Here is a 24,555-nt window from a genome sequence, read left to right as displayed (position 1 = left end):
ACACTGCGATTATAAAATCCTATCCTTTGCATTTGTGTAAACAACAGCCAAATTAGGTTTTAAAGAAATTTAAATGAAAAATATCTAACACCCTGAAAACGACACAGTAAATGAGAATGTTCTTTAAGGTATCAATATGACACACAGGAAGTGAAGAACCGGAAGTGACCAATCAGTGAACTGACTGGTTATTCAGACAGTGGCAGGGTTAGGGGCTGAATTCCTACTGAAACATCAGTTCTGTCAGGTGTTTCAGATGAAGAAAGGTGAGGAAGAGTGAGCGGGTGTTTACCTGCCGGACAATGCTTTGGATCAGCTTGTCCATGGTGAAGGCGACGTAAGCGTGGATAGTGAACATTTCCCTCAAGGAGTCCTCGTACTGGGACGCCTCCATGTTCCCATCCAGAAGATTCCGGACCATCTCCAAAAAAGCCGAGTAATAATCTTCTACCTCGATATCCACTAAAAGATGAGAAATACATTTTACTATTCCTTGATTTCAGTTTTCACTTAAATGAATCACTGAAAAACCGTTTACACGGTTCTTACTGCTACAGACAAGAAGTGTCAGAATGTCAAAACAAAAGAGACTCCACTTAAAACAGTCGACAACAGACAGAATTCATGTTGCCACTTATAATGTATTTTGGTTTAGTCCATGTCGATACATTTTTTTTTATCTCTTGCGTTAAATCTTGAATTTTTATTCTGGAAGCTGCCTAGCAGTTTTCAAAGTTAGCTGCGTTAGCAAAGTCTAAGAACTCAGTGTACCAGGGGTGTGAATATTAAACTACATCTTCTTAAAGATGGAAGTGAAAAGAAGGCTGCTCTTTCTTGTGAGCTGAATTTAAGGAAGTATCGATGATGGCAGCTGCCGGAAAGGAAGGCAAGGTGATAGGCTGCTCGTGATATAGACCATTAGATTCATGACGCCGTAGCCTGATGGATTAATAAATGAGTGTGTTGGTCTTCGCAGTGAATATTCGCTCTAGAGCAAGCATTAACTGGAGTGTGACGTCACATCCTGTGTACTGGTAAATAGCATGTGTGTTGATGTGTATGTGCCGCTGATCAGTGTTGGGACAGAATCAGACCTGGGTCACAGTGGTTGACATTGACCCTGGCTGATTATGAACCCTGTTTCTGTGTGTGTGAGAGGAAAGACAGTGTCTACTCACTGGGCTCCTTCAGCCTTAGTTGGATGGCCGGGTTATCATTCTTGTCTCTCTTGAGACCCAGCACCTCTCTTTCCCAGTCACGCTCTCTCACCTCCTCCTCAATCTGCCGCTCTGCCTGCCCATAGAGCCGCAGCAGACGGGAGCAAAGCGTCTGGTGGAGGCGCAGAAAGATGTACCAGTTGTTGTTGACGTAGAAGAGGTTGTAGGCGTCATTACAGCCACGCAGTTTCTGTGCTGCTGTGTTGCTGAACAGCAGCTTGGACTTGGAGGGGCTCCTGCTGCCCGCGACGCCATTTGGCTTTTTGGAGGCTCCATCCTCCAACTCCATCTCCTCCTCTTCTTCCTCTTCCTCCTCCAGGTCGGAGAGCTCACCACGCTGGGCGAACAGCAGGTCAGGGATAAAGTGGTGGATAATCTGTTTGATCTTGTACTTGTCCTCCTTCTGGATGCTGGTCTGGCGTTTGACATGGTGGATGATGAGGGAGGCCGCGTCCTCCAGAATCTGGCTGTCCTCGTAAGTCAGGGTCAGGTGGGGGCCGCTGGGCAGGGTGCCGATCTCCTCCGAGGCCTGCTCTTGGCGCTGCACAGAAGCAAAAAACAACAACACAGACCAATTCTTGATCAACAACCATGCAACAGTGCCTTGCAAAAGTATTCAACCGCCTTGACAGATGTCACTTATTTCTGGATTATAAAAGATACTCACACATCTGTTCCTGAACAATATTATTTTTGTGAACCGATAAGCTCTAACAGCCAAAATAAGCTCTGTTTCGCTGACTAGTGTGTATATGTGTGTGTGTGTGTGTGTTAAAAAAATATATACACACATACATATTGACAGCTGATGGTAGCTTATGGCATGAAACAGGCTTGTACTGTCTCACAAAGAATTTACTTGACTCAGTGGATTATTTTGCTCCTTATTTGTTGAGCACTTTCCCTACCGTTGAGTGTTTCTTTTAACAAAGTTTTATATATATATATATATATTAGGGGTGGGATGATGCTGGATCGAATTTCGAATCGTTTGATATGGTATTCGCCGTTTGAGACGCTCCCCATTTCGCGAGGTGTGTTATTTAACACTAGAACAACTGGGACTTCACTCCTACCTAGAACGACCATGGGTGGTCAAAATGACCGCCATTTTTTAAACACTACATTCTGTCAAGATAAATACTCAATTGAGATACTAATGCATTAAATATGTTAGTATGTCTGTTGGGAAACGACTAACACCAAAATTAACATTTTAACAACTTTAATACTGTAGCAAATTCAGGAGGCAGCCGGGAGTCCGCCGCAGCTCAGACGTGAACCTGCGCTAACCAGTCGACTAAAGGGTCCAACCCGTTAGCCAACGGGCTAGCGAATCTACACATCCATGTGCGTGATTGTTTCAAACAATTTAAAATGGCCGCTGTCCAACGTCTGTAAATACTGCAATACTTCAGTAGTAGTCACGGTGTGTCTGAAACGGCGGCTGTAGCCAGACATGTTGAAATATTACCTGAAACACAAAACGGAGAACACACACCGCTAATCTAACAAACCTAACAAGGCCTATAAAACGAACTGAATGTTGCGAAGGAAATTATGCAAACAACACACATCATAAATAGTGACATGACGCACACCATGATGTACAAATCCCATGGGGTCATTTTGACTGCTCATGGTCATTTTAGGTAGATCTTATCATCACCTTTTTTTGTGCAATTGATCTAAAACTCATTTTAATGCAAATATATGCAATTTTAGCAGCATTCAGGGAGTGGCAGGTCTGTATCTTTTTCTTTTTTTTTCTTCACGACACTATTAAACTTTGAAAATCCAAAACGGTCAAAATGACCACCAAGGTTGTTCTTGTAGTTTTTTTTTTAAATAACGCTTTTATTGCATTTTGGCACAGGTTTATAAGACAAACAGAACAAAATGTAAATGTGCCTGTGAGTTTTACTCCATGAAAACCAAACCCACCTGCCACCCACCCAACTGCACCCTAAACTGGAGAAGCAAAACAAGTGGATAAAAAAAAAAAATTATGTGTGCATGTATATATATATATATATATATATATATGTGTGTGTGTGTGTGTGTGTGTGTGTATATATATATATATATATATAAAAGTTTAAGTGCATTCCACAACATTTGTGTGCATTTTCTTCCTTCCAGTAGTTCATTTCTCTAAATTAATCATGTTGAATCAATTTAGAGAACTGACTCTCCATCTTTATAGAATTGTAAATTCGTAACATTGCCCAGCTGAACCCTGCTCATGCTCCGTGGATCAACGGAGGGTAGACACACGTTGACCCACTCAGTGTGGCACGCGTGCAGTCCTGGACATCTAAGGGCATCACAGACCTGTTATTGCTCAATCTTGGGTGGCTGAAAGCCTCTAAGAATTTGAACACCAAAGCCCGGGGCCGTGTAGCTAGTTAGCATGCCGGAGTCTCGTTTGTTATCGGAATTAGAATCAAGAAATTTCCACATCTCTAGTGTCCAACCTGTCAATGAGAACACGGTGGATCTAATATGGTTAAAAGATGTGCCACATCTACAAGTGACTAGCAGTATCCTAACTGAATTGATGGTGTCACTTTTTATCCATTTAGTAAAATAACCAAGGGAGCAACAATAAATAAGGTTGAAAAATTAAGTTAAATTGTGGTTTTATACATTACCTAGGCAGCCTTCACCAGTGGAGTAATAATGGCTAAAAACACAGGCCGACAAAGGGAGGCTGGAGGGTAAAAAACTTACTTCATCGTAAATGCTTTCAATCTCGTTGAGCAGTGTCTTGGAGCGGAGCACTTTGGTGTCGTTCTGTTTGAAGTTGATGCCTTGATGGTCAAGAGACTTGAGGTAATACTTCTCGTTCTGCTCCCTCCAGATCTTATTGAAGCCCCTCTGAGCTTCCCGCCACTCTTCTTCCTTGGTCTTTAACCTGACAGAGATAGAGAACGGTTAGTCCAACTAATTCACAGGTGCTCTGATGGTGCAGTGGACTAACACACGGGTGTTCAAACCATATTGCTTCCTCTGACTCAGCCAAAAGTCACAAGAAGCCCGATGGGCAGAGTTCCAAGATAGGAGGGACAGGAGGTGGTAGGGGGTAATGTCTCCCCATCATGAATAGCACCTCCTATAGGCGTTGGGGCATCTGTACAGCTGTGGGAAGAAATAGGGTGAGTTTGTACATGTGTTATGTTCCCCTGGAGAAAACTGCAGCTGGAAAGTGAAAAGAAAGGGTTGGTGACTCCACGTGCATCAGAGGACGCATGTGGATGTCTACGTCTTCCCAAACCACCATAGAGGGTTGTGTAATGGTGAGACCTAAATGTATTTATATTATTTAAAACCACAATGAAGGGCAAAAGTAAGCCAAACACAAATACCAGTGAATTTTAATCTAAGAAATTTGAACAAGAAGAGAATCATACCCCCTTTCCACCAACACAAACCTAGTTCTAGCTCTGAGTTGGTGCTAGTGCCGGTTCGCATTTGGTTCAACTTGCGAACTTTTTAAGAAGCAGTGTGCTTTTCCATGGGCTAGAGCTGGCTAGAGAGCCACATCATTACATCACCATCTACGTCTGTCTACGTCTGTCTACGTCTCCGCTTTCCCAACAAGATGAGGCGAGAATTCAAATGTGTAGATTTCGAATATTGGCAGTTTCACGAAAACTGATGGCAAATCGAAAATTTGCACCAACATTTTTGGAGTTCAGAAGCTCCACATCTGCCGACCAGCTGGCTAGAAATGCTCACAGAACCTGCTGTGAGCTGGCTGGAGCGCTCTCAAGAGACCGACCTCATAGAGGCTTTTAATTCCCTGTTGACGGATGGTTTGTTTAAATATCACAACACAAATATCCATTATAAAATTAACGGAACCAGTGATTATCTGCCTTGTTCTCCTGTGCGGTGATTGGTCTGAAATTTACAATGTTTCCTTGATTAAGCTCTCAATATTTCTTAGAGCAAACTCTTCGATGTTGTTTGTGATTGTGTTTGCAAGCATAGGATTTCCGACAGCTAAAATGAGGGTTCTAAATGTGTGTGCGTGTGTGTGTGGGGATCAATGTGGGGTGTCAAATTCACTCTGTCAAAGTTGATCAAATAAAGTATGTGCTCATAAAACCAACTGATCCTATCAAACTTTGATTTGAAGATTCATTACCAAGTGTTAGGGAGTGCGTGCATTATTCGGCAGAACCGATTATTGCTTCTGTTGGTCATGATAATCCCTCCCCCACCCCGACGTTAAGGGTTCTTTCTTCTAGCCCAGCAAAGAGTTGGTGCCACTCTGGAACCAGTGTTCCTGCTGAGAGCCAGTTCTTTGGCTGTGGAAACGTGATGAACTGGTTCGAGATTAGGCACCAGCTCCAAACCAGCCCTCGAACTGCCTTGGTGGAAAAGGGGTATCAATGTCCTCAGCAAGTCTTTGGGTCAATTGCAAAAAACCTACACACTACCCCTATTCATTCCACCTTTTTTTGTGTGTTCACGTGAAGCCTCTGCCACTCTGAAGGGCAGAGGGGATGTGGCCTGTGAAAACCTCTATCGGTGAGTCTACATTGATGTGGATTTATTAAATACCACTACCCACCCTGCTACGCTACATTAGCGATGCAGCAGAATGAGATGTTCATGGGAGACATCGCAACATTAACATCCTGCTTCCGGTGGACGAAGCGGCGAGGGCATCGCATAGTAACTAGTTGTTGTCCTCCCCCCCTTTTCTCCCCAAATCGTACCTGGCTAATTACCCTACTTTTACAAGCCGTCCCAGTCGCTGCTCCACCCCCTCTGCCGATCCGGGGAGGGCTGCAGACTACCACATGCCTCCTCTGTTACATGTGGAGTCGCCAGCCACTTCTTCCCACCTGACAGTGAGGAGTTTCACCAGGGGGACGTAGTAGGTCGGAGGATCACACTATTCCACCCAGTTCCCCCTCTGCCCGAAGAGGCGCCCTGACCGACCAGAGGCACTAGTGCAGCGACCAGGACAGATACCCAAATCTGGCTTCCCACTCACAGACACAGCCAATTGTGTCTTTAGGGACGCCCGACCAAGCCGGAGGTAACATGGGGATTGGAACCCACGATCCCCGTGTTGGTAGGCAATGGAATAGACCGCTACGCTACCCGGACGCCCCCAGTAACTAGTTGTTTTGACGTGCTTCCCCTTAATTCTAAGTGTACAGCACAACTGCAAGTTTCACCTAATATGGAGTGACTCTTGGTGATAAAGTGGTCGTAGGTAAGGAGTGATTTGGGAAAGGGTACAAGCCTGTGAATCTTGCTAGAGCACACTTTGTCAGGACTGGCACTTGGATTCTTGCAGGTAAAAATTATGTCTTGTTACAGGGCTATCCTGTTTGGCTTTGATTAATACATATCCCAAAAACTAATTAACTAATATGAAAATGAAATTAACCATGACATTAAAAAGAACAGACATCTTTTCCTCGAAAAGTGACTGGTTTTGACTAATTACAAATCCAGCCAATTCCGACAGGCAATATTTATGGTTTCATTCCAGGCATACAGACTTCCAATTAAACACAACAATTTAAAAGGATGCTTTCAAATTACTTTTTTGTTACATTCATAGTCATCAAAATGTTCCAGGGGTAAAAATCAACAAGGGAGTTAACCCCACATGAACACTGAACAGTTATGTCTTTATGCATGCTCAATTATCCAGGTTAAGAAAATCAAAGAACGTTGTGTCCAGATGAACTGATTCAACCTCCACCGAACAGTTTCCTTTTGTGATGTGCTTGGGTTTTGGACTGGTGTTTAACACCCACCTTTTTAAGACGATGGGGACAGACACACCGGGGTTTTTCTTCAGACCGTCGATGATGTCGGGGGCTTTGTCTCCATATATCCTCTGAATGGCTTTGCGGTGCACCACCTCTGAGGAGCCACCCAGCGTGTTATCCAGCCTGAACTTTGCCTGATCCTCGGCAGACATGCGGGACAACTTCCTTTGGACCATCTCCAGAACTCGGATGGTGGCCAGGTTGGTCTCCAATACCACATCAAGCTGAGAGGCAGGCAAACAAGAGGTGATTTGTGGCCCTTTATCGGTCTAGAGAGTGTTGTAAACATTTTAGAGATATGAAACAACCTCAGACACCTATACTACGAAGCAGGATTTGGGGTTGGCAAGGTAACTTCAGGTTTAACCCTGGGTTTTCAGTGTCACAATGGTGGTTCACTTTTTACCGGGGTACATTGCTATGGTAACTTATGCTGCACACCTAACCTGCTATGGAGCAGGTTATGTTTGAGACAACAGATGAACATGTATAAAAGCGCCGCCTACGGACAAATTAATTCTCTTGGAAAATGGCATCACCATTCCTCCAAGATCCCGTGGACCTTGGTGGACAAATAGTGAGAGGGTCTCTGAGGAAGGCAAGAGATTTTAGAGAATGACAAAACCCTTTGGCTTTCTCTGACGAGTATCTATACGAATGATGAAGATTCTCAGCGGAGGGATATCTTTGTTAGCTTCTTGAGCCATATGTTGCCAGTTCAACATGCTGAAGTAGTGCGCTTACAGTCCCGCAGACTGCATGCATCGGCTTGTGTTTTTTTTGCTACAGGTACTTTTATGTATGCTGTGGGTGATGCGGAGAACCTAAGCAAAATCACGGTCAGTTGCACAATTCGCAAGGTGGTTCTTGCTCTAACAGAGCTACTTGATGTGTTCGTTGTGTTCTCTGGCCACTTGCCCTCACAGTCTTATGAAATAGCAGGTAGACAATAACATTAGTTGACTACTTGATCTATAAATATTCTAGACTCTATGATCTTAACTGCTGTACATTAAATGCAGCTTAAGGGTTCCCCAGAGTGACCGGTGCCATAGATTGCACCCATATTCCCATCACAGCATTTTTATGTGAGAATGACACAATTTTGTCAATCACAAGTCATTCTCCAACATCATCCATCCATTATCCAAACCGCTTATCCTGCTCAGGGTCGCGGGGACGCTGGAGCCTATCCCAGCCGTCATTGGGCAGCAGGCGGGGAGACATCCTGGATAGGCCGCTTGGCCATCCACAGCATCAACGTTCAGGTAAAGGATAGATAAGGATTCTCATTGTTTGGTCATACAGGCACATTTGGCTGCATGGACACTAAGGATTTGCAGCTGAAAGAATAAGGCTAAAATTGTCTTGCATGACATAAGAATATATCTAAGCAACACGTTAATTTAATGGAATACACAGTTGTAATTATAGTCGGATCTACTCATGCCTTAATGGGGCAGTGATATCGATAAGCCTATTAAACTTAGGTATTCCCAGTCAGCAGTTTTTTGCCAGCTTTCCCTCCTCCTCTAGTACACTTGTCCATGGTTGAGAATGGTCATATGGTGCAAATAATGCCCCTTTTACGCGAACACGCTCAAGCTAGATTGGGAAAACCTGGGTTGACTGAACAAGTTGATAAACACCGTCGTGACACCGCTTATGTGTAATTGCATTTGTAGGCTTAGTAAAGCCAGCTAATGAAAAGACATCCTGGGTATGCTGAACTTGCTTCGTAGTACAGGCCTCAGGTCTTTTCTACAAACCCCAATTCCAATGAAGTTGGGACGTTGTGTAAAACGTGAATAAAAACAGAATACAATGATTTGCAAATCTTTTTCGACCTATATTCAACTGAATACACTACAAAGACAAGATATTTAATGTTCAAACTGATAAACTTTATTGTTTTTTGCAAATATTCACTTATTTTGAATTTGATGCCTGCAACACGTTCCAAAGAAGCTGGGACAGGGGCAACAAAAGACTGGGAAAGTTGAGGAATGCTCAAAAAAACACCTGTGTGGAACATTCCACAGGTGAACAGGTTAACTGGAAACAGGTGAGTGTCATGATCGGGTTTAAAAGGAGCATCCCCGAAAGGCTCAGTCGTTCACAAGTAAGGATGGGGCGAGGTTCACCACTTTGTGAACAACTGCGTGAGCAAATAGTCCAACAGTTGAAGAACAACGTTTCTCAATGTACAATTGCAAGGAATTTAGGGATTTCATCATCTCCAGTCCATAATATCATCACAAGATTCAGAGAATCCCGAGAAATCTCTGCACGTAAGCAGCAAGGCTCAAAACCAACAGTGAATGCCCATGACCTTCGACCCCTCAGGCGGTACTGCATTGAAAACCGACATCATTCTGTAAAGAATATTACCACGTGGGCTCAGGAAAACTTGGGAAAACCATTGTCAGTTAACACAGTTCGTCACTACATCTACAAGTGCAAGTTAAAACTCTACCATGCAAAGTGAAAGCCATATATCAACACCACCCAGAAACACCGCCGGCTTCTCCGGGCCCGACCCCAGCTCATCTGAGATGGACTGACGCAAAGTGGACAAGTGTGCTGTGGTCTGACGAGTCCACATTTCAAATTGTTTTTGGAAATCATGGACGTCGTGTCCTCCGGGCTAAAGAGGAAAAGGACCATCCAGATTGTTATCAGCCCAGAGTCCAAAAGCCAGCATCTGTGATGGTATGGGGGTGTGTTAGTGCCCATGGCATCATGGGTAAGTTGCACATCTGTGAAGGCACCATTAATGCTGAAAGGTACATACAGGCTTTGGAGCAACATGTGCTGCCATCCAAGCGACGTCTTTTTCAGGGACGTCCCTGCTTATTTCAGCAAGACAATGCCAAGCCACATTCTGCACGTGTTCCAACAGCGGGGCTTTGTAGTAAAAGAGTGAGGGTACTGGACTGGCCTGCCTGCAGTCCAGACCTGTCTCCCATTGAAAATGTGTGGTGCATTATGAAGCGCAAAATACGACAATGGAGACCCCGGACTGTTGAGCAACTGAAGTCGTACATCAAGCAAGAATGGGAAAGAATTCCACCTACAAAGCTTCAACAATTAGTGTCCTCAGTTCCCAAATGCTTATTGAGTGTTGTTAAAAGGAAAGGTGATGTAACACAGTGGTAAACATGCCCCTGTCCCAGCTTCTTTGGAACGTGTTGCAGGCATCAAATTCAAAATGAGCGAATATTTGCAAAAAAAAACAACAATAAAGTTTATCAGTTTGAACATCAAATATCTCGTCTTTGTAGTGTATTCAATTGAATATAGGTCGAAAAGGATTTGCAAATCATTGTGTTCTGTTTTTATTTACGTTTTACACAATGACCCAACTTCATTGGAATTGGGGTTTGTATTTTTGGCCACTAAATCTAACAAGAGTATTTGGGGGTAAACCCATATCTCAGTTACTTCATAATACTAGTTGTTCAAGAAGGCAAGTGCATGACTTGTTCGGTTTTCCTGCCTGGTTCAAGGTTTTAGAACATGTAAAACTGAATCTTATTCAACACTTTTTCAAATAAACAAGCAGACTGGATACCAGTGATGCCCATTTAAAACAAGTCTTCCGATTAACATTCACTACAATAAATGACAATAACCAATGTTTGTGCACCATGACAGACTGTATAAGCTGGTTGATGCAGACTGAAATAGACAGGTTGAATCCAAAAGTGAAACAAAACAAAAAAAATGCATTAATTAAGTCTATGCATTTTCCTTTGGAAATGTAAACTTGTCCACATATTCAGGGTAAGTCCTGATTGCAGTCTGTTCACCACCAGCTCTGCAACTAAGAATCACCAGTCACTTCATAGTCTCCGAATGGTTGGGCTCACCTCGAAGCGTTCATCCTCACATCTGTAGATGTGCTCCTCATACTGAGTCTTCTTGGAGCTGACAAACGTGGAATCCTCAGACCAGGAGGGGAAGGAAACCCAGGTGTCATTCAGGGCCTAAATGCAGAACCAACCAAAAGACATCCTTAAGGTAATATCTCATAGTCTAATTTACGGTCACATTATGTATTGCTGTGCCGTGTGGGGCAGTACAACTCACAGAGACAGGAGGAGACTGCAGATCACACTAAACATGGCAGCAAGAATGGTCTTAAGGTGCGGGTTTGAAAAACGAGTGAGTGATGGCCCACAGTAGTACAGCATGTGAGACCACATTCTATTGCACTAATTTCAAAAATTCTAAAGAGTAAAAAGCCAGTTAGCGTTAAGGACAAACTGTTATTGGTACGTGAAATACATCAAGTATCAAGAGACGAAAATCATGTACAACCAACAAAAAAAAAAAAAACTGAAATGGGAAGACGGACTTTCATTTTTACAACTATCAAATTATGAAATTCACTACAATAACTCAATTAAGAACAGACATCAGTTGGAATGTTGATTGCAAAATTTTAAGATTCAAATACGGTTATCACATTATTGTATTGTGAGTAGGTTGGTAGAGTATTGGTATGATATGTGAACACATGTAGATGAATATGTCTAAAAATGTAGATACAATAAAGTATATGGGCCAGTGTATGTAAGTTAGGTCTTATGTTTCGACATATGTAGGTTATATGCGTGTTGTGAGTGCAAAAGGGTTATAAACACAGTCTCATAAAATCAGAGCCAATTTTCTTAACATTTATTTTGGTGTTTAATTAAACTACTAAAAATGATGAAGTAATCAAATCAATCACACAAATCAGTCTCATAAAATGAGTCTCAAATGTATCAACCATTAATTTGGTGTTCAGTAGTTATATAACCATTCAAGTTAATGGAATGTTACACCAAATGTACTACTTAAGTTGACAGAGGATGGAATCAGTGAGTACTGTAACAAAACAGGAAGGACAATGACTTACTTCAATGACAACAATGTGTTAGATCAATCAAAAAAAAGAAAATTGACTAATATCGGAGTAGGAGGGTGACCGGAGGGTGTGTTCCCAATTACTGGGGCATCACACTGTTCAGCCTCCCTGGGAAAGTCCACTCTAGGGTGCTGGAAAGGAGGCTCCGACCGACTGTCGAACCTCGGATCCAGGAGGAACAATGTGGATTTTGTCCTGGCCGTGGAACAATGGACCAACTCTTTACCCTTGCGGATGTGCTGAGGGGGGCATGAGAGTTTGACCAGCCAGTCTACATGTGTTTTGTCTGCGACCAGACCCTGAAGAAGTGGCTGATGCTGAGCTGAGAAAACTGACTAATACTATTCATTCATTCATTCATTCATTCATTCATTCATTCATTCATCCATCTTCATCCACTTCTCCAGGGTAGGGTCGCATAGGCAGCAAGCTAGGTAGGCTACTCCAGATGTCCCTCTCCCCAGCAACGCCCCTCCAGCTCCTTCTGGGGGATCCCTTTTTCTTGGGAACCACCACCCCAGCCTGCCACTCCACAGGTACTGTCCCCAATCTCCACACAACATTGAAGATGTGTGTCAACCAAGACAGCCCAACAATGTCCAGAGCCTCCAGCATCTCAGGGCGAATCTCATCCACACCCAGCCGGCGCCTTGCCACCGAGGAGCTTTTTAACTACCTCAGAGACCTCTGCCAGGGATATGGGTGGGGCTTCCCCTGAGTCTTCAGACTCTATCTCCTCCACTGAGGATGTGTTAGCCAGGTTCAGGAGCTCCTCAAAGTGTTCTTTCCACCGCTTGACAACATCCCCAGTCCGGGCCAACAGTTCCCCTCCCCGGCTGAACACAGCCTGAGTCAAGCCCTGCTTCCCCTTCCGGAGTCGCCGGATGGTTTGCCAGAACTTCCTTGAGGCCAACCGAAAGTCCTCCTCCATAGCCTTGCCGAACTCCTCCCACACCCGAGTTTTTGCTCCTGCGACCGCCGAAGTGGCAGCCCATCTGGCCTCCCGGTACCTATCGGCTGCTTCAGGAGACCTCTGGGCCAACCAAGTCCAAAAGGCCTCCTTCTTCAGCCTGACAGTGCTGGTGTCCACCAGCGGGTTCTTAGGTTGCTGCCTCGACAGGCACCAATGACCTTATGACCACAGCTCCTGCCTGCCGCACCTGCAATAGAGGCTTTGAACATGGCCTGACTCCATGCCCCCAGCTTCCCTCAGGATATACAATAACTTCCTCTGGAGGTGGGAGTTGAAGAACTCACAGACAGGGGCCTCTGCCAGACGTTCCCAGTTCACCCTCACTACACGTTTGGGTTTGCCAGGTCTGTCCGGCAGCCTTCCCCACCATCTGATCCAATTCACCACCAGGTGGTGATCAGTTGACAGCGCTCCTCCTCTCTTCACCCGAGTGTCCAAAACATACAGCTGCAGATCTGATGATACGACCAGAAAGTCTACCATCAATCTTCAGCCTAAGGAGTTCTGGTACCAAGTACACTTATAAACTACCTTATGTTCAAACATGGTGTTTGTTATGGCCAATCCATGACTCGCACAGAAGTCCAATAACAAGGCACCGCTCGGGTTCAGAGTGGGGAGGCTGTTCCTCCAATCATGCACCTCCAGGTTTCTCCATCGTTGCCCACGTGAGCATTGAAGTCCTCCAGCAGAACTATAGAGTCCTGAGGCGGAGCCCTATCCAGGACACAACCCAAGAAGGCGAATACTAATGAGTTACAATCAGTAATTGCGCAAATGTTATCCATTCAGTATCCAAACCGCTTAACCTGCTCTCAGGGTCGCGGGGATGCTGGAGCCTATCCCAGCAGTCATTAAGTGGCAGGTGGGGAGGCACCCTGGACGGGCCGCCAGGCCATCACAGGGCTGACACACACATACATTCACACCTAGGGACAATTTAGCACGCCCGATTCACCTAAACTACATGTCTTTGGACTGTGGGAGGAAACCGGAGCACCCAGAGGAAACCCACACAGACATGGGGAGAACATGCAAACTCCACAAAGAGGACGACCCCCAAGGTTGGACTACCTCGGGGCTCAAACCCAGGACCATCTTGCTGTGAGGCGACCGCGCTAACCACTACACCACCCCCAACAATAAATACCTTTCTTTATTTTTACACCACGAAAAAAGGTACCATAGCCATACCAGCAAGCATTAGCATCAATAGGGGATATTGATATCCGTAACGATATCCAACCATGAAGAAGGGGAAATTACACAAGCTAAACTGGGATGAAAATGGGAGAAATTCTAAAAATTAACCAGAACCTCAGATTGACATAAAATACCTTACTTGCAGCAAATAAACAGATTATAAACAAACTGATAAATTTACACGACCTTACATCAAGCTCCATGACATTTCCAGGTCATGTGATCCATCTTATTTTCATAGTTCTCCTCACCTCTTTGCAGAGCGGAGTCCTCCCAGTGCATTTGGGCTGTTGGTAGCTCTTGGGAAGGGCCCGGTAGCTGGAGCCGAGCCTCTTACAGGAGGCATAGTCGATCTCCATGGCGATTCCCTCAGTGGCCCGCTCCTTGGGGTATGTCTCGATTTGGGCCGGCATCTCTCGATATCCCAGGAAGTTTTTAAACCAGTTAAACAGCTCTGGGAATTTTCTGCAGGGTGGAATAAAGCAAAAATCTCTGTCAAACATCCAAATAATAATAATAATAATTTCAATATAAATTGTTCATCAAGATAATAAAGTAATAATGCTTTTTATTTAATGGCACCTTTCATGACATGCAAGGTCAGCTTACATCATATACAATAAACAACAAAGCAGTAAAAAAAAAAAAAAAACATGAGTACAGTCAACAATAAAACACACAATTAGCAACAGAGCATAGCTCAGCAAGGAGTTAAATCAAGATATAGTTGATGCAGTTAAAGTGAGTAAGCTAGCTTAAAATGGTGGGTTTTAAGAGCAGTTCTGAATTCCGTAATGAAGTCAAGTTTGCGGCTGTGACAGGGAAGGGAGTTCCAGAGAGTGGGCGCAGCATAGGAGAAACCCCTGAAACTCATTGTGCTGAGCTTGATGGCTGGTAGTGCCAACAGACCTGCTGATGAAGACCACAGGGAGCCAGGGGGAGTGTAAGTCTGAAGGAGGTCTGTGAGATAAGCAGGGGCTAGATTATGAAGAGCTTTGAATGTCTCATCTCATATCTCATCATCAGCCGCTTCTCCGGGGTCGGGTCATGGTGGCAGCAAGCTAAGTAGGGCACTCAAGACGTCCTTCTCCCCAGCAACATCCTCCAGCTCCTCCTGGGGGATCCCAAGGCGTTCCCAGGCCAGATTGGACATGTAGTCACTCCAGCGAGTTCTGGGTCTACCCCGCGGTCTCCTCCCTGTTGGACGTGCCCGGTAAACCTCCAAAGGAAGGTGCCCAGGAGGCATCCTAATCAGATGCCTGAACCACCTCAACTGACTCCTTTCGACGCGAAGGAGCAGTGGCTCTACTCTGAGCGCCCTCTGGATGTCTGAACTCCTCACCCTATCTCTAAGGCTGAGCCCAGACACCCTACGGAGGAAACTCATATTGTATATTGTATCCGCAATATCACCCTTTTGTTCACTACCCAAAGCTCATGACCATAGGTGAGGGTTGGAACCAAGATTTACTGGTAAATTGAGAGCTTTGCCTCCCGGCTCAGCTCCCTCTTCACCACACGGTCTGGTGCAACATCCGCATTACTGCGATGCTACAACAATCCACCTGTCAATCTCCCGTTCCATCCTACCCTCACTCGTGAACAAGACCCTGAGATACTTGAACTCCTTCACTTGAGGCAACAACTCATCCCCAACCCGGAGTAAGCAAGCCACCATTTTCGGGTAGAGAACCATGGCCTCAAACTTGAAGTGCCGACTCTCATCCCGGCCATTTCACATTCACACGTATGTATAAAAAAACATTAAAGAAAAATTTCATACATTTCAAACTCCCCACCTGCCACTAACCCGAAAACGGGTCACGACCAGTGGAGGCCGACTGTTTTAATGCCAGAAAGGAGAGCCCGCTCAGGGCTCACCGGGTAAGTGAAAAAACGATGTGTTTCACCTCTCTCCGAACGCTTTATTATGTCCACTTTCATTTCAATCGTGATTGTTTTCCTATTCTTCGAAGCACCACCATCACCTGTATCAGATTTACACTTTGAAGCCATGATTACAAGGGTAAACACACAAAAAATGTACATTAAAACACAACGCACACAACGTTTACGCAATCCGACTTAAAATGGCAACGATGGCATAGTTCTCCCTCAGGCCGACAAACCACCTAAAACACGCAGTGTTTTGAGCGTCGCACAAAGTAGTCCGTCAGTTTGTACGAACCATTGTGTGTAACTCGATTTTTTTTAAAATAATGGACTTTATGGAGGTCGGTTCGTAAGTATGGGTGTTCCTAAGTCGGGCATTCATAACCGGGGGACTACCTGTAAATTCAAAAATGTGATTTAGACATAGGGCAATGGATGGGGACAGTTTCATGGCACTTGCTGATGGTAAGTCAATCTGCATGGTGTTAGCAGAGGCCAGCTGCTCATGAACTGTACTAATTTTGGAGTTGAAAAATTTCCAAAAAGCACAGCATCGTTCATTAGAAAGGTTACTGTTCATATTGGCTTCAGGTGGGTTGAGTAATCTTTTCACTGTGGAGAAAAGAGTTCTAGTATTCCCTTCACCTGTACTGATGATATTTGCATAACAGAATGTTTTAGATGTTGAAAGACCATTTTTGTAATGAGCACATGATCAGAATACATTTGTTTATGAACAGCAATGCTAGTCTTGGTGCAAAGCCTCTCCAGGTGCCGACCTATTGCCTGGAGCTGAGGTAGTTCAGGTGTGTACAAGGAAGCAGTATGGGTAATTCGACAACCTGTGTTTTCAGGGACAGAGAGTGAGGAGGTGGTGGCAGAAATGGGGTTCAACATAATTAAACTGCTGACATCATCTGGATTAATTTATCTAATGTTGCAGTATGATATGGTATGATGCACCCTTGATTTACTGAGCAGTAGGTTGGTGTTGAATAACACAGCTTTATGGTCAGAGATGGGTAGTTCAGCAGAGGTGATGTTATATGGTACGATGCCGGAACAGCAAACGAAGTCAAGGATATGACCCTTGGTGTGGGTTGTAAAGCTGACATATTGTGTTAGATCAAAACAATCTAAAATTGCTTTAAAATCATTGGTGAACACATTTACAATGTTATCAAAATGAATATTTAAATCCCCCATTAGGATTATATCCGGAGACAGTGTACTAAGCGTGGTTAAAACTTTCGAGAGTTCAGTGATACAAATATTCGATGTCTTAGGTGGTCTGTACAGAGCAGCAACAATGATGGGTGAAGGTCCATAGAGCTTAACAGCCAGCAGTTCAAAGGAAGATTGACCAAGTAGAGAAAGTGGCGTTAGTTTTATACTATCGCAATAGATCAGCAGAAGGCCGCCTTCTCTGCCCAAAGAATGAGGTTTGCGTATGTAAACAAATCCTGGTGGAGTTGCTGAATTTGGCTGTAGAAAGTCATTGTGACTGCCAGGGTTCCGTGAGACATAAGTAGCCCAGTTTATGCTGTGATGAAGTAATTGACCAGAGGAGCTTTGTTGGTGACACATCGGATATTGTAGAGGCCAAACTTATGACAGGTCATGCACATATAAACAGCTGATTTAGCTAGTGGAGTTAGCGCACTGTGGGCTACACACCAGTCAGAGCTCTTCGGACAGCGCGAACCTGCTGACCAGAAGCAGCTGACATTCTAAGCGTTGCCACCACCAAAACTGAAGTTACGATGAGATCCAACGGTGAATGTACCTTGGACGTGAGAGAAGAATGTTTCGATGGAACCAAAGATCTCTTGGAGGTTCGTAGTGTGACTGAAGTTGGTACAGTTCATGCAGTGAGTATCTTAGTTGGTTAGTAGTGGCGATGGGAGGATAGCACGGTAGAAAAAGTGATCCATGATGGCATTTTGAGGTTTACCATGATTTCAAGCTTAGGTCCAGTATTTGGTAAGACAAGCCAGTATTAAAAACAAAACAAGCCGGGGGGGAAAAAATAGGATCTGAATGAGCAGCAGCAGCCAACACGCCAGCATTCACCCAACCGGAAATCTCTTGACACTTGCTCACACACAGGAGGGACATCATCCGCTGAACTGCTGAACTAGCCTGGGCCGTATACTACAGTCTGGCTACATGAAAATGCTCAAACATGCTTTAGAAGGACATCCAGGTGGTGTAGCGGTCTATTCCGTTGCCTACTAACATGGGGCTCGCCAGTTCAATTCCCTGTGTTACCTCTGGCTTGATGGGGCATCCCTACAGACACAATTGGCCGTGTCTGCGGGTGGGGAGCCGGATGTGGGTATGTGTCGTGGTCACTGCAATAGCGCCTCTTCCAGTTGGTTGGGGCGACTGTTGGGGGGGAGACTGGGGGCAATAGTGTGATCCTCCCACGCGCTACGTCCCCCTGGCCAAACTCCTCACTGTCAGGTGAAAAGAAGTGGCTGGCGACTCCACATGTCGGAGGAGGCATGTGGTAGTCTGCAGCCCTCCCCGGATCGGCAGAGGGGGTGGCGCAGCAACCGGGACTGCTCAGAAGAGTGGGATAATTGGCCGGATACAATTGGGGAGAGAAAAAAATAATAATAAAAACAAAAACAAAAAAACAAACAAACATGCTTTAGAATAATAATAATAATAATAAAAAACCTTGGTAAACAACAGAAAAGGAATAAAACAAAACTAAAAAAAAAAGAAAAATGCAACGAAGCTACTGAAGAGAGTAAATGGCAGCAGGGTCACGACAAGCAGACAGACTGAGGTGTGTTTTTAATGAGTAAATCCGAGCTTCTAAGGTGTCTTGGGAAGGTTTCAAAGTGGACGAGAAAATATGAGCATATTACAAATACATTGTGATATGACCAAGTCAGGATGAAGATCTGCATGAAGATACAAATCATCTCACCCCAGGAACGGCAGCACCAACTGCACCAGCTCAGCCCTGGAGATTACTTCCTGGTTAAAGAGTACTAGACACCGCAGGAAGTTGTCATAGGCCTCTGCGCTTCGCAACGCCTTGCGCACCTATGAAAAAGACAAAGACAAGTTCATGACAGGTTTTATCAGAGGTTTACGTTATCCAATACAATATGATACAGTCTCAATCAGTAACTACAAGAGTGCCTTCAGTATAGTGCAGATCCCTGCCGTGATTTGCTGACTTGTGAAATACGATCGACTACTCGTTTACTTTTAAGAATCATACCCAAATACATAATGTTTTGAAACTGTCGCTGCCCACTGTGCACATGCACGGCTCACTTGAGCAGTTATCTCAGATCGGGCGGCGACAGAGAGCAGCGTTGGTTGAGTGAGCTAGAGAGTGAATGAAGACAGGCAGCAGGGATAGTGAGAACAAACGTTTTTCAAAGGTTTTGAATCACTGCAACCACGACAGGTTCTTGATCATAGTCATAACTGCACAAAAAATACTAGGCTGATAGGTCCAGCAGTATGTGAGATTAGCTGGGGACACACACACACACAAAAACGCAATCTCCCCTCCAGGCTACTGCCTGACAGAGATAACCAGGGTTCCACAGATCTCCATCCCTGCCATGTACATCACACTCGACAGTTTGCTTCATCGACAGTTAGCTTTTTAAAAGAGAAAGAAAGCACTTGTTTTCCGCCTGTCTGTCTTCTGTCATGTGTAAAAGAACATAACGGGGTGTAGATGTAGAGGACAGCGATGGAGGTGTCCATATATAAAGGGTGTGGATGACAGTGGAGGTGTTCATGTATAAAGGATATAAAGGGGGTGGTGTAGCTGTAGAGGACAGTGATGGAGGTGTGATGTGTCCAACTTTTGTTGAATTTATCATAAGGCCAATCAGTTCCACCATCCTAGACCCATACCAACATGTTTCGATGTCAAAACATGTAAAAAAAAAAAGAAGTCCAAAAACATTTTTTTCCCCCCTTTAAGCACAAAGCAACACTCTGCTTAATGTCAAAGCTCAAAACCCTGAAGGACTCACCATCTGCTTTAATTTGACAGTATTTTTACTCCCACTCCCACTAAGCACCTGAAAATATGATTTATAGAGTCAAATTAGGTTCGACACCCTTTTCTTATGTGTATTTGTAGTCATGATTGCAGAAAGAAACCTTGCTGCCGGTTGGAGTAAATTAGTATTCTCTTCAAATTCATCATTTTTGAGTTCCATTAAAATGTTGTTGAACGTACAGATCAGCAGCTTAGCTTCAAAGTTCTGTTCATGTTTTCAAAAAGAGAAGTATGGTTTCTGATATCTTAAAAGGTCTCCCCAGTGGACTTTGTTGAAGCCCAGTGAGAAGATTCGGTAAAGTGTAAAACTTCTGAAGACTGACACCATCAGTGAAGTTTGTTTTCTGTACAATGTTGTGTCCAACAATGTTTTCATCAAGTGTGTTCAAAAAGAATGAACCTATCCTTTGAACTGAGAACACACTATGTTCACATGATGTTAGAAAAAGCTGATTTATTGTGTTAGTCTGACTAAAACTGGACTTTTAAAATACATGTAAACGTGTTAGTCTGACTGAAATCGTACTAAATCAAATTTCTCGAAGTGGGACTAACACACCTAGCTAATGCAGTTGGGGATGGATTTACTCTGGCATGTATACGCTTCAATCGGCCCCGAACTGGCCTAGGCATTCTGCACATGATCCATAGTTCCCACGGCGGTCTTTCAACCCGGAAGTTGAACAGTGTAGTATCAACAGTATCAACATGGAGAGTGCTACAGCGAGAACCACACATTTCTGGACAGACGAGGAGACCAACTATGTTGTGTCAGCTAAAGGAGTTGAATATCCTAAAGTACATGGATGGAAGGAGAACGTGGAATGGCGAACTATTTGAGAAACTGGAGGAAAAGTTGGACAAAGATGGATTTAAAAGAACCCCCGAGTATGGTATGTGAAGCAATAGGTCAACCAGAAGAAGGTCCAACAGCAACCAGCTGAAAAGGGGCATATCGCCACCTAACGTACCGGGGTCAGACATACTTCCGTCAATAAATCAATTCTCCTCCGGTTCTTGTTATACTGGGACAACGACAGCAGTCCAATTACATGGCCTAATCGAGTTATAACCGTAGCTCGACTTAACTGTGGATGTAAACACAGTCACTTATGAAGGCCCAGGGCCACGTTTGTTTAGAGGTGAGGTGTTTTTATTAAACATATTTATATTGTTATAACTGCTGGGTATATTGGGAGAAGGATGCTGAATATGGAGCTGCCAGGAAAGAAGAAGGCCAAAGAGGAGGTTTATGGATGTGGTGAGGGAGGACATGCAGGTGGCTGGTGTGACAGAGGAAGACGCAGAAGACAGGAAGAAATGGAAACGGATGATCTGCTGTGGCGACCCTTAACGGGAGTAGCCAAAAGTAGTAGTAGTAGATATTTTTATAACTACCATGTACATTAAGCGTTTTGTCTTTTTCGTGGTTGTTGTTAATGACTTTGCTTTAGTCTTTTATAAACTAATGTACAAACTGTTCACACACATTAGGGTTAACATTTGACCTTCCATTCAGCTCAGCTGGTCAGTACACACATTGGGCACCTTCTGCACTGCCAGTTTGAATCTCAAGGCTATGTTGATGCTAACTTCTCCCCCTCTTATCATTTTCTTTATACAGTCCACTGGACAAAAAAACAAGTAAATACTGAATAAAGAGAACATTTCTGTTCAGTTGACATGAACTCACCTTCTCAAAGAACAATGATTCTGTACCGACTCCATGTTTGCCAGCTTCTGCCACTGAAGAATCTTTCAGATTCAGTAACTTCGGCTTCTTCTGTAAAGTCGCCAAATGGGAGGGAGAAAAATTAGCCATTTGACAAGCTGTGCTTACAGTAGTAGGTAGAGAGTATTTGACTGGAGATGCAGATAAAAGGCACACTCATCACTAAAAGATTTTATACCTTGACTGGAGGAGTGGTCCCAGGGGTTGGGTGCCGGCGGATCTGGCAGCCATTTTGATTGGGTCTCTGTTTGTTGTTAAGCTGTAACTTTTTGGCTGTGCCGCCGTGATCATTCCGCACAGACTCCGCCTTCTCCGCTGTGGTCAGCTGTGGACATACAACAAAGGATGTTTATAGTCAATACACAAATCTATTTAACCAACCAGATTTTTGTAATCATATTAATGCATGTAGAAATTGAAACTCCTGTTTATCTAAATCAACCTGACAAAGAGAAAGCAGTTTGTTTTTGTGGTAGAGCCCCAACAGTAAGGCTTGTTATGTGGCATCAACATGAGCCCTAGGAAGGATCGCTCGGTTGGGTTGCAGAGAGATGTAGTCATTTCAAGACCCCCTCCAATGAAAATCAAGTTTCTATCCTTGTTAACACGTTCATGTGGTGTTAGGATAATGTTGCAAGACATATCCGGAGCAAAATAAGCAGTCAACGCCATGGCTGAGCACATCTGCTTTGAAAGTGCAGTGTGAACGACTTGAGTGAAAGACTCAAAAAAACAGATTCAGTCAGGCAGGATTTCATACGTCACATATACTTATACTGCTGGGGTTGATGAGCTTGATGGAACGCAAGTGTGTGGACGAGCCAGTGAGGTGAATGTAGGTCGAGCGAGCGAGAGAGACAGAGACTGGCTGCAGGCTAGGTGGACATGGAGGGTGTGACAGAGACTTTTTATGTTGTTCAAACATTTCTTCCTAACAGAACATCTGATCTTCACAAGGTCTTGTCAGAGCTGGTGAGCGGGCCCAAGGTTTATCTAACATTAGCAACACACTGATTAACTAATTGATAACGTAGTCAAGTTATCATGTTATTGATTATTGTTGTGTTTCTAACGTTGTCTGGAGTGATACATAAAATAAATTACTATTCTGATAGGTCCACTTGTACACGAGCCTGTCAAATTGTTCTTCTTCAGAATCGGTTTCAGGTTCGTACATATAGTATGGTTGAATTACTCCTATATTACCACTTGCCATGCGGTGGAGGGGTGGGGAGATTTGAATTGAGGGCAGGGACAATTTGCATATTCATAAAATTCGGGATTTTTTTAATGAGTAGGTCTGATTTTAAGGATTTTAACAGGATAACTGAACTTATTTTGCAGAAAAAACACATCATTATCTATTATATCAAACACAGCATTATACATGTCTTAAAACATGACTGGAAGCGGTCTTTAAGACCCTTTTTCCAGTGCAAATGTTACTGGAACTTTTTAGGTACTGCACCTTTTTGGCATTATAAAATGGGTACTTTAGTGTTTCAATTAGTCCTGGTTCTGTTCTGCAGAGTTCTTGTTGATTTTTGGCACCTGTTTGAGGTGTGGGACTTAACGTACCAAACAGGACCTTGGGGGTGGGACTAGCAGCACTGTTTATCCTTGATTGGTTATGTACGTTGCATCACACAAGGGACTGTTGGCAACCACCATGTTTGGCTGGATACAATTTCCGCTGCATTCTTTGAACACTTTCAGTGTCAAGACAAAGCCAATGGAAACAGAAACTAGAAAACAGTGGCAGTTACCGAAACTCCCATTTGAGCAGCTGGTTCTTCTTTTTTTCTTATGAAATGGAAAAGAGCCTTAAGAGGTATACTATTGGCCATTTTTACAAACTTGACTGAGTAATGATGTGCCTTGCTGTAGAGCTGGAGCCAGTGGTTGAAAGGTTAAAGCATTAAAATTGTGTCAATCCCCGGTAGCCAGTTTCACAAATACCTGATTATTTATAAATCTCGGGATTATTTTATTATTTATAAACCTCAGGATTCTGGGAATGGAAGAGGTATCGAACCCAGGCCATCAAAAAGTATCCAAAAAAAAAAAAAAAAAAAGACTAGTAGGAAACATAGATAACGTTTGGTTTCGTTATCTTACCACAGAACTGTTGGCGTCAGGGAGGAACTGGCCAAACTCTGAGAGCAGGTCCTCCTGGTTCTTGAAGAGCCTGGCGACCTGAGCATACACCTCCTGCTCCGTCAGCGCAGGTGTGTAGTTACCCCCTGCCTCCTTGGCATTCCGCTGTTCTTTCTGCAGAGGATGAAAGTATACTTGGCTCTTATTCTAAATCATCATCTTTAGCTTACATTATACTTTTATCTCATCTTTCACTCCTTTTTTGGCTTCCTCTCTTTTTAAAATGTCATCATTCAGAGCAACTGTGCATTACTGTTGGATTTGACAAACTTGGCACTTGAAAATATGATGGGTATTCCTGCCATGTCACTTGTAAGTCAGTATTTGAAAAAATAACAACAACATACTATTAACCTATAGTCTGTAACCAATTCTTTCCATCTAGGGTCATCAAGAGCAGTGTGAGCGAACATGCTAACTTCAGGAGAGAGTTGATGTACTTCTCTAGTCCATATTTTAAGAATAAGCAAAGGAAATATCTACTATAAACAAACCTTAGGAAAGAAACAAAACCCCGAACATAAAACTTTATACCTCACAAACTTTCAATTCACTGTGTTTTAGTATTGAAATGTGATTCTAAATCACAACCCTGCCAGACTGTACAAGACATTGT

General features: G+C 43.8%; 1 protein-coding gene across 1 annotated transcript in view; it reads right to left on the bottom strand.

The window, feature by feature from the left end:
• The window catches only part of sin3aa (SIN3 transcription regulator family member Aa), a 42,586-nt gene that overhangs the window by 4,205 nt on the left and 13,826 nt on the right, over positions 1–24,555 (bottom strand). Inside the window, exons 7-16 of the mRNA XM_056281447.1 lie at positions 23,901–24,053; positions 21,961–22,107; positions 21,744–21,833; positions 18,947–19,065; positions 14,364–14,577; positions 10,894–11,010; positions 7,007–7,245; positions 3,951–4,134; positions 1,179–1,758; positions 293–462 (exon numbers count right to left, since the gene is read on the bottom strand). Of these exons, the coding sequence (XP_056137422.1) occupies positions 293–462; positions 1,179–1,758; positions 3,951–4,134; positions 7,007–7,245; positions 10,894–11,010; positions 14,364–14,577; positions 18,947–19,065; positions 21,744–21,833; positions 21,961–22,107; positions 23,901–24,053 (2,013 nt within the window). The remainder of the gene's footprint in view (positions 1–292; positions 463–1,178; positions 1,759–3,950; positions 4,135–7,006; positions 7,246–10,893; positions 11,011–14,363; positions 14,578–18,946; positions 19,066–21,743; positions 21,834–21,960; positions 22,108–23,900; positions 24,054–24,555) is intronic.

Source organism: Lampris incognitus, chromosome 6, assembly GCF_029633865.1.
Source record: "Lampris incognitus isolate fLamInc1 chromosome 6, fLamInc1.hap2, whole genome shotgun sequence".
NCBI classification, from domain to species: Eukaryota; Metazoa; Chordata; class Actinopteri; order Lampriformes; family Lampridae; genus Lampris; species Lampris incognitus.
Note: the sequence above shows the minus strand (reverse complement) of the source record. Positions and strands in the feature narration are given on the sequence as shown.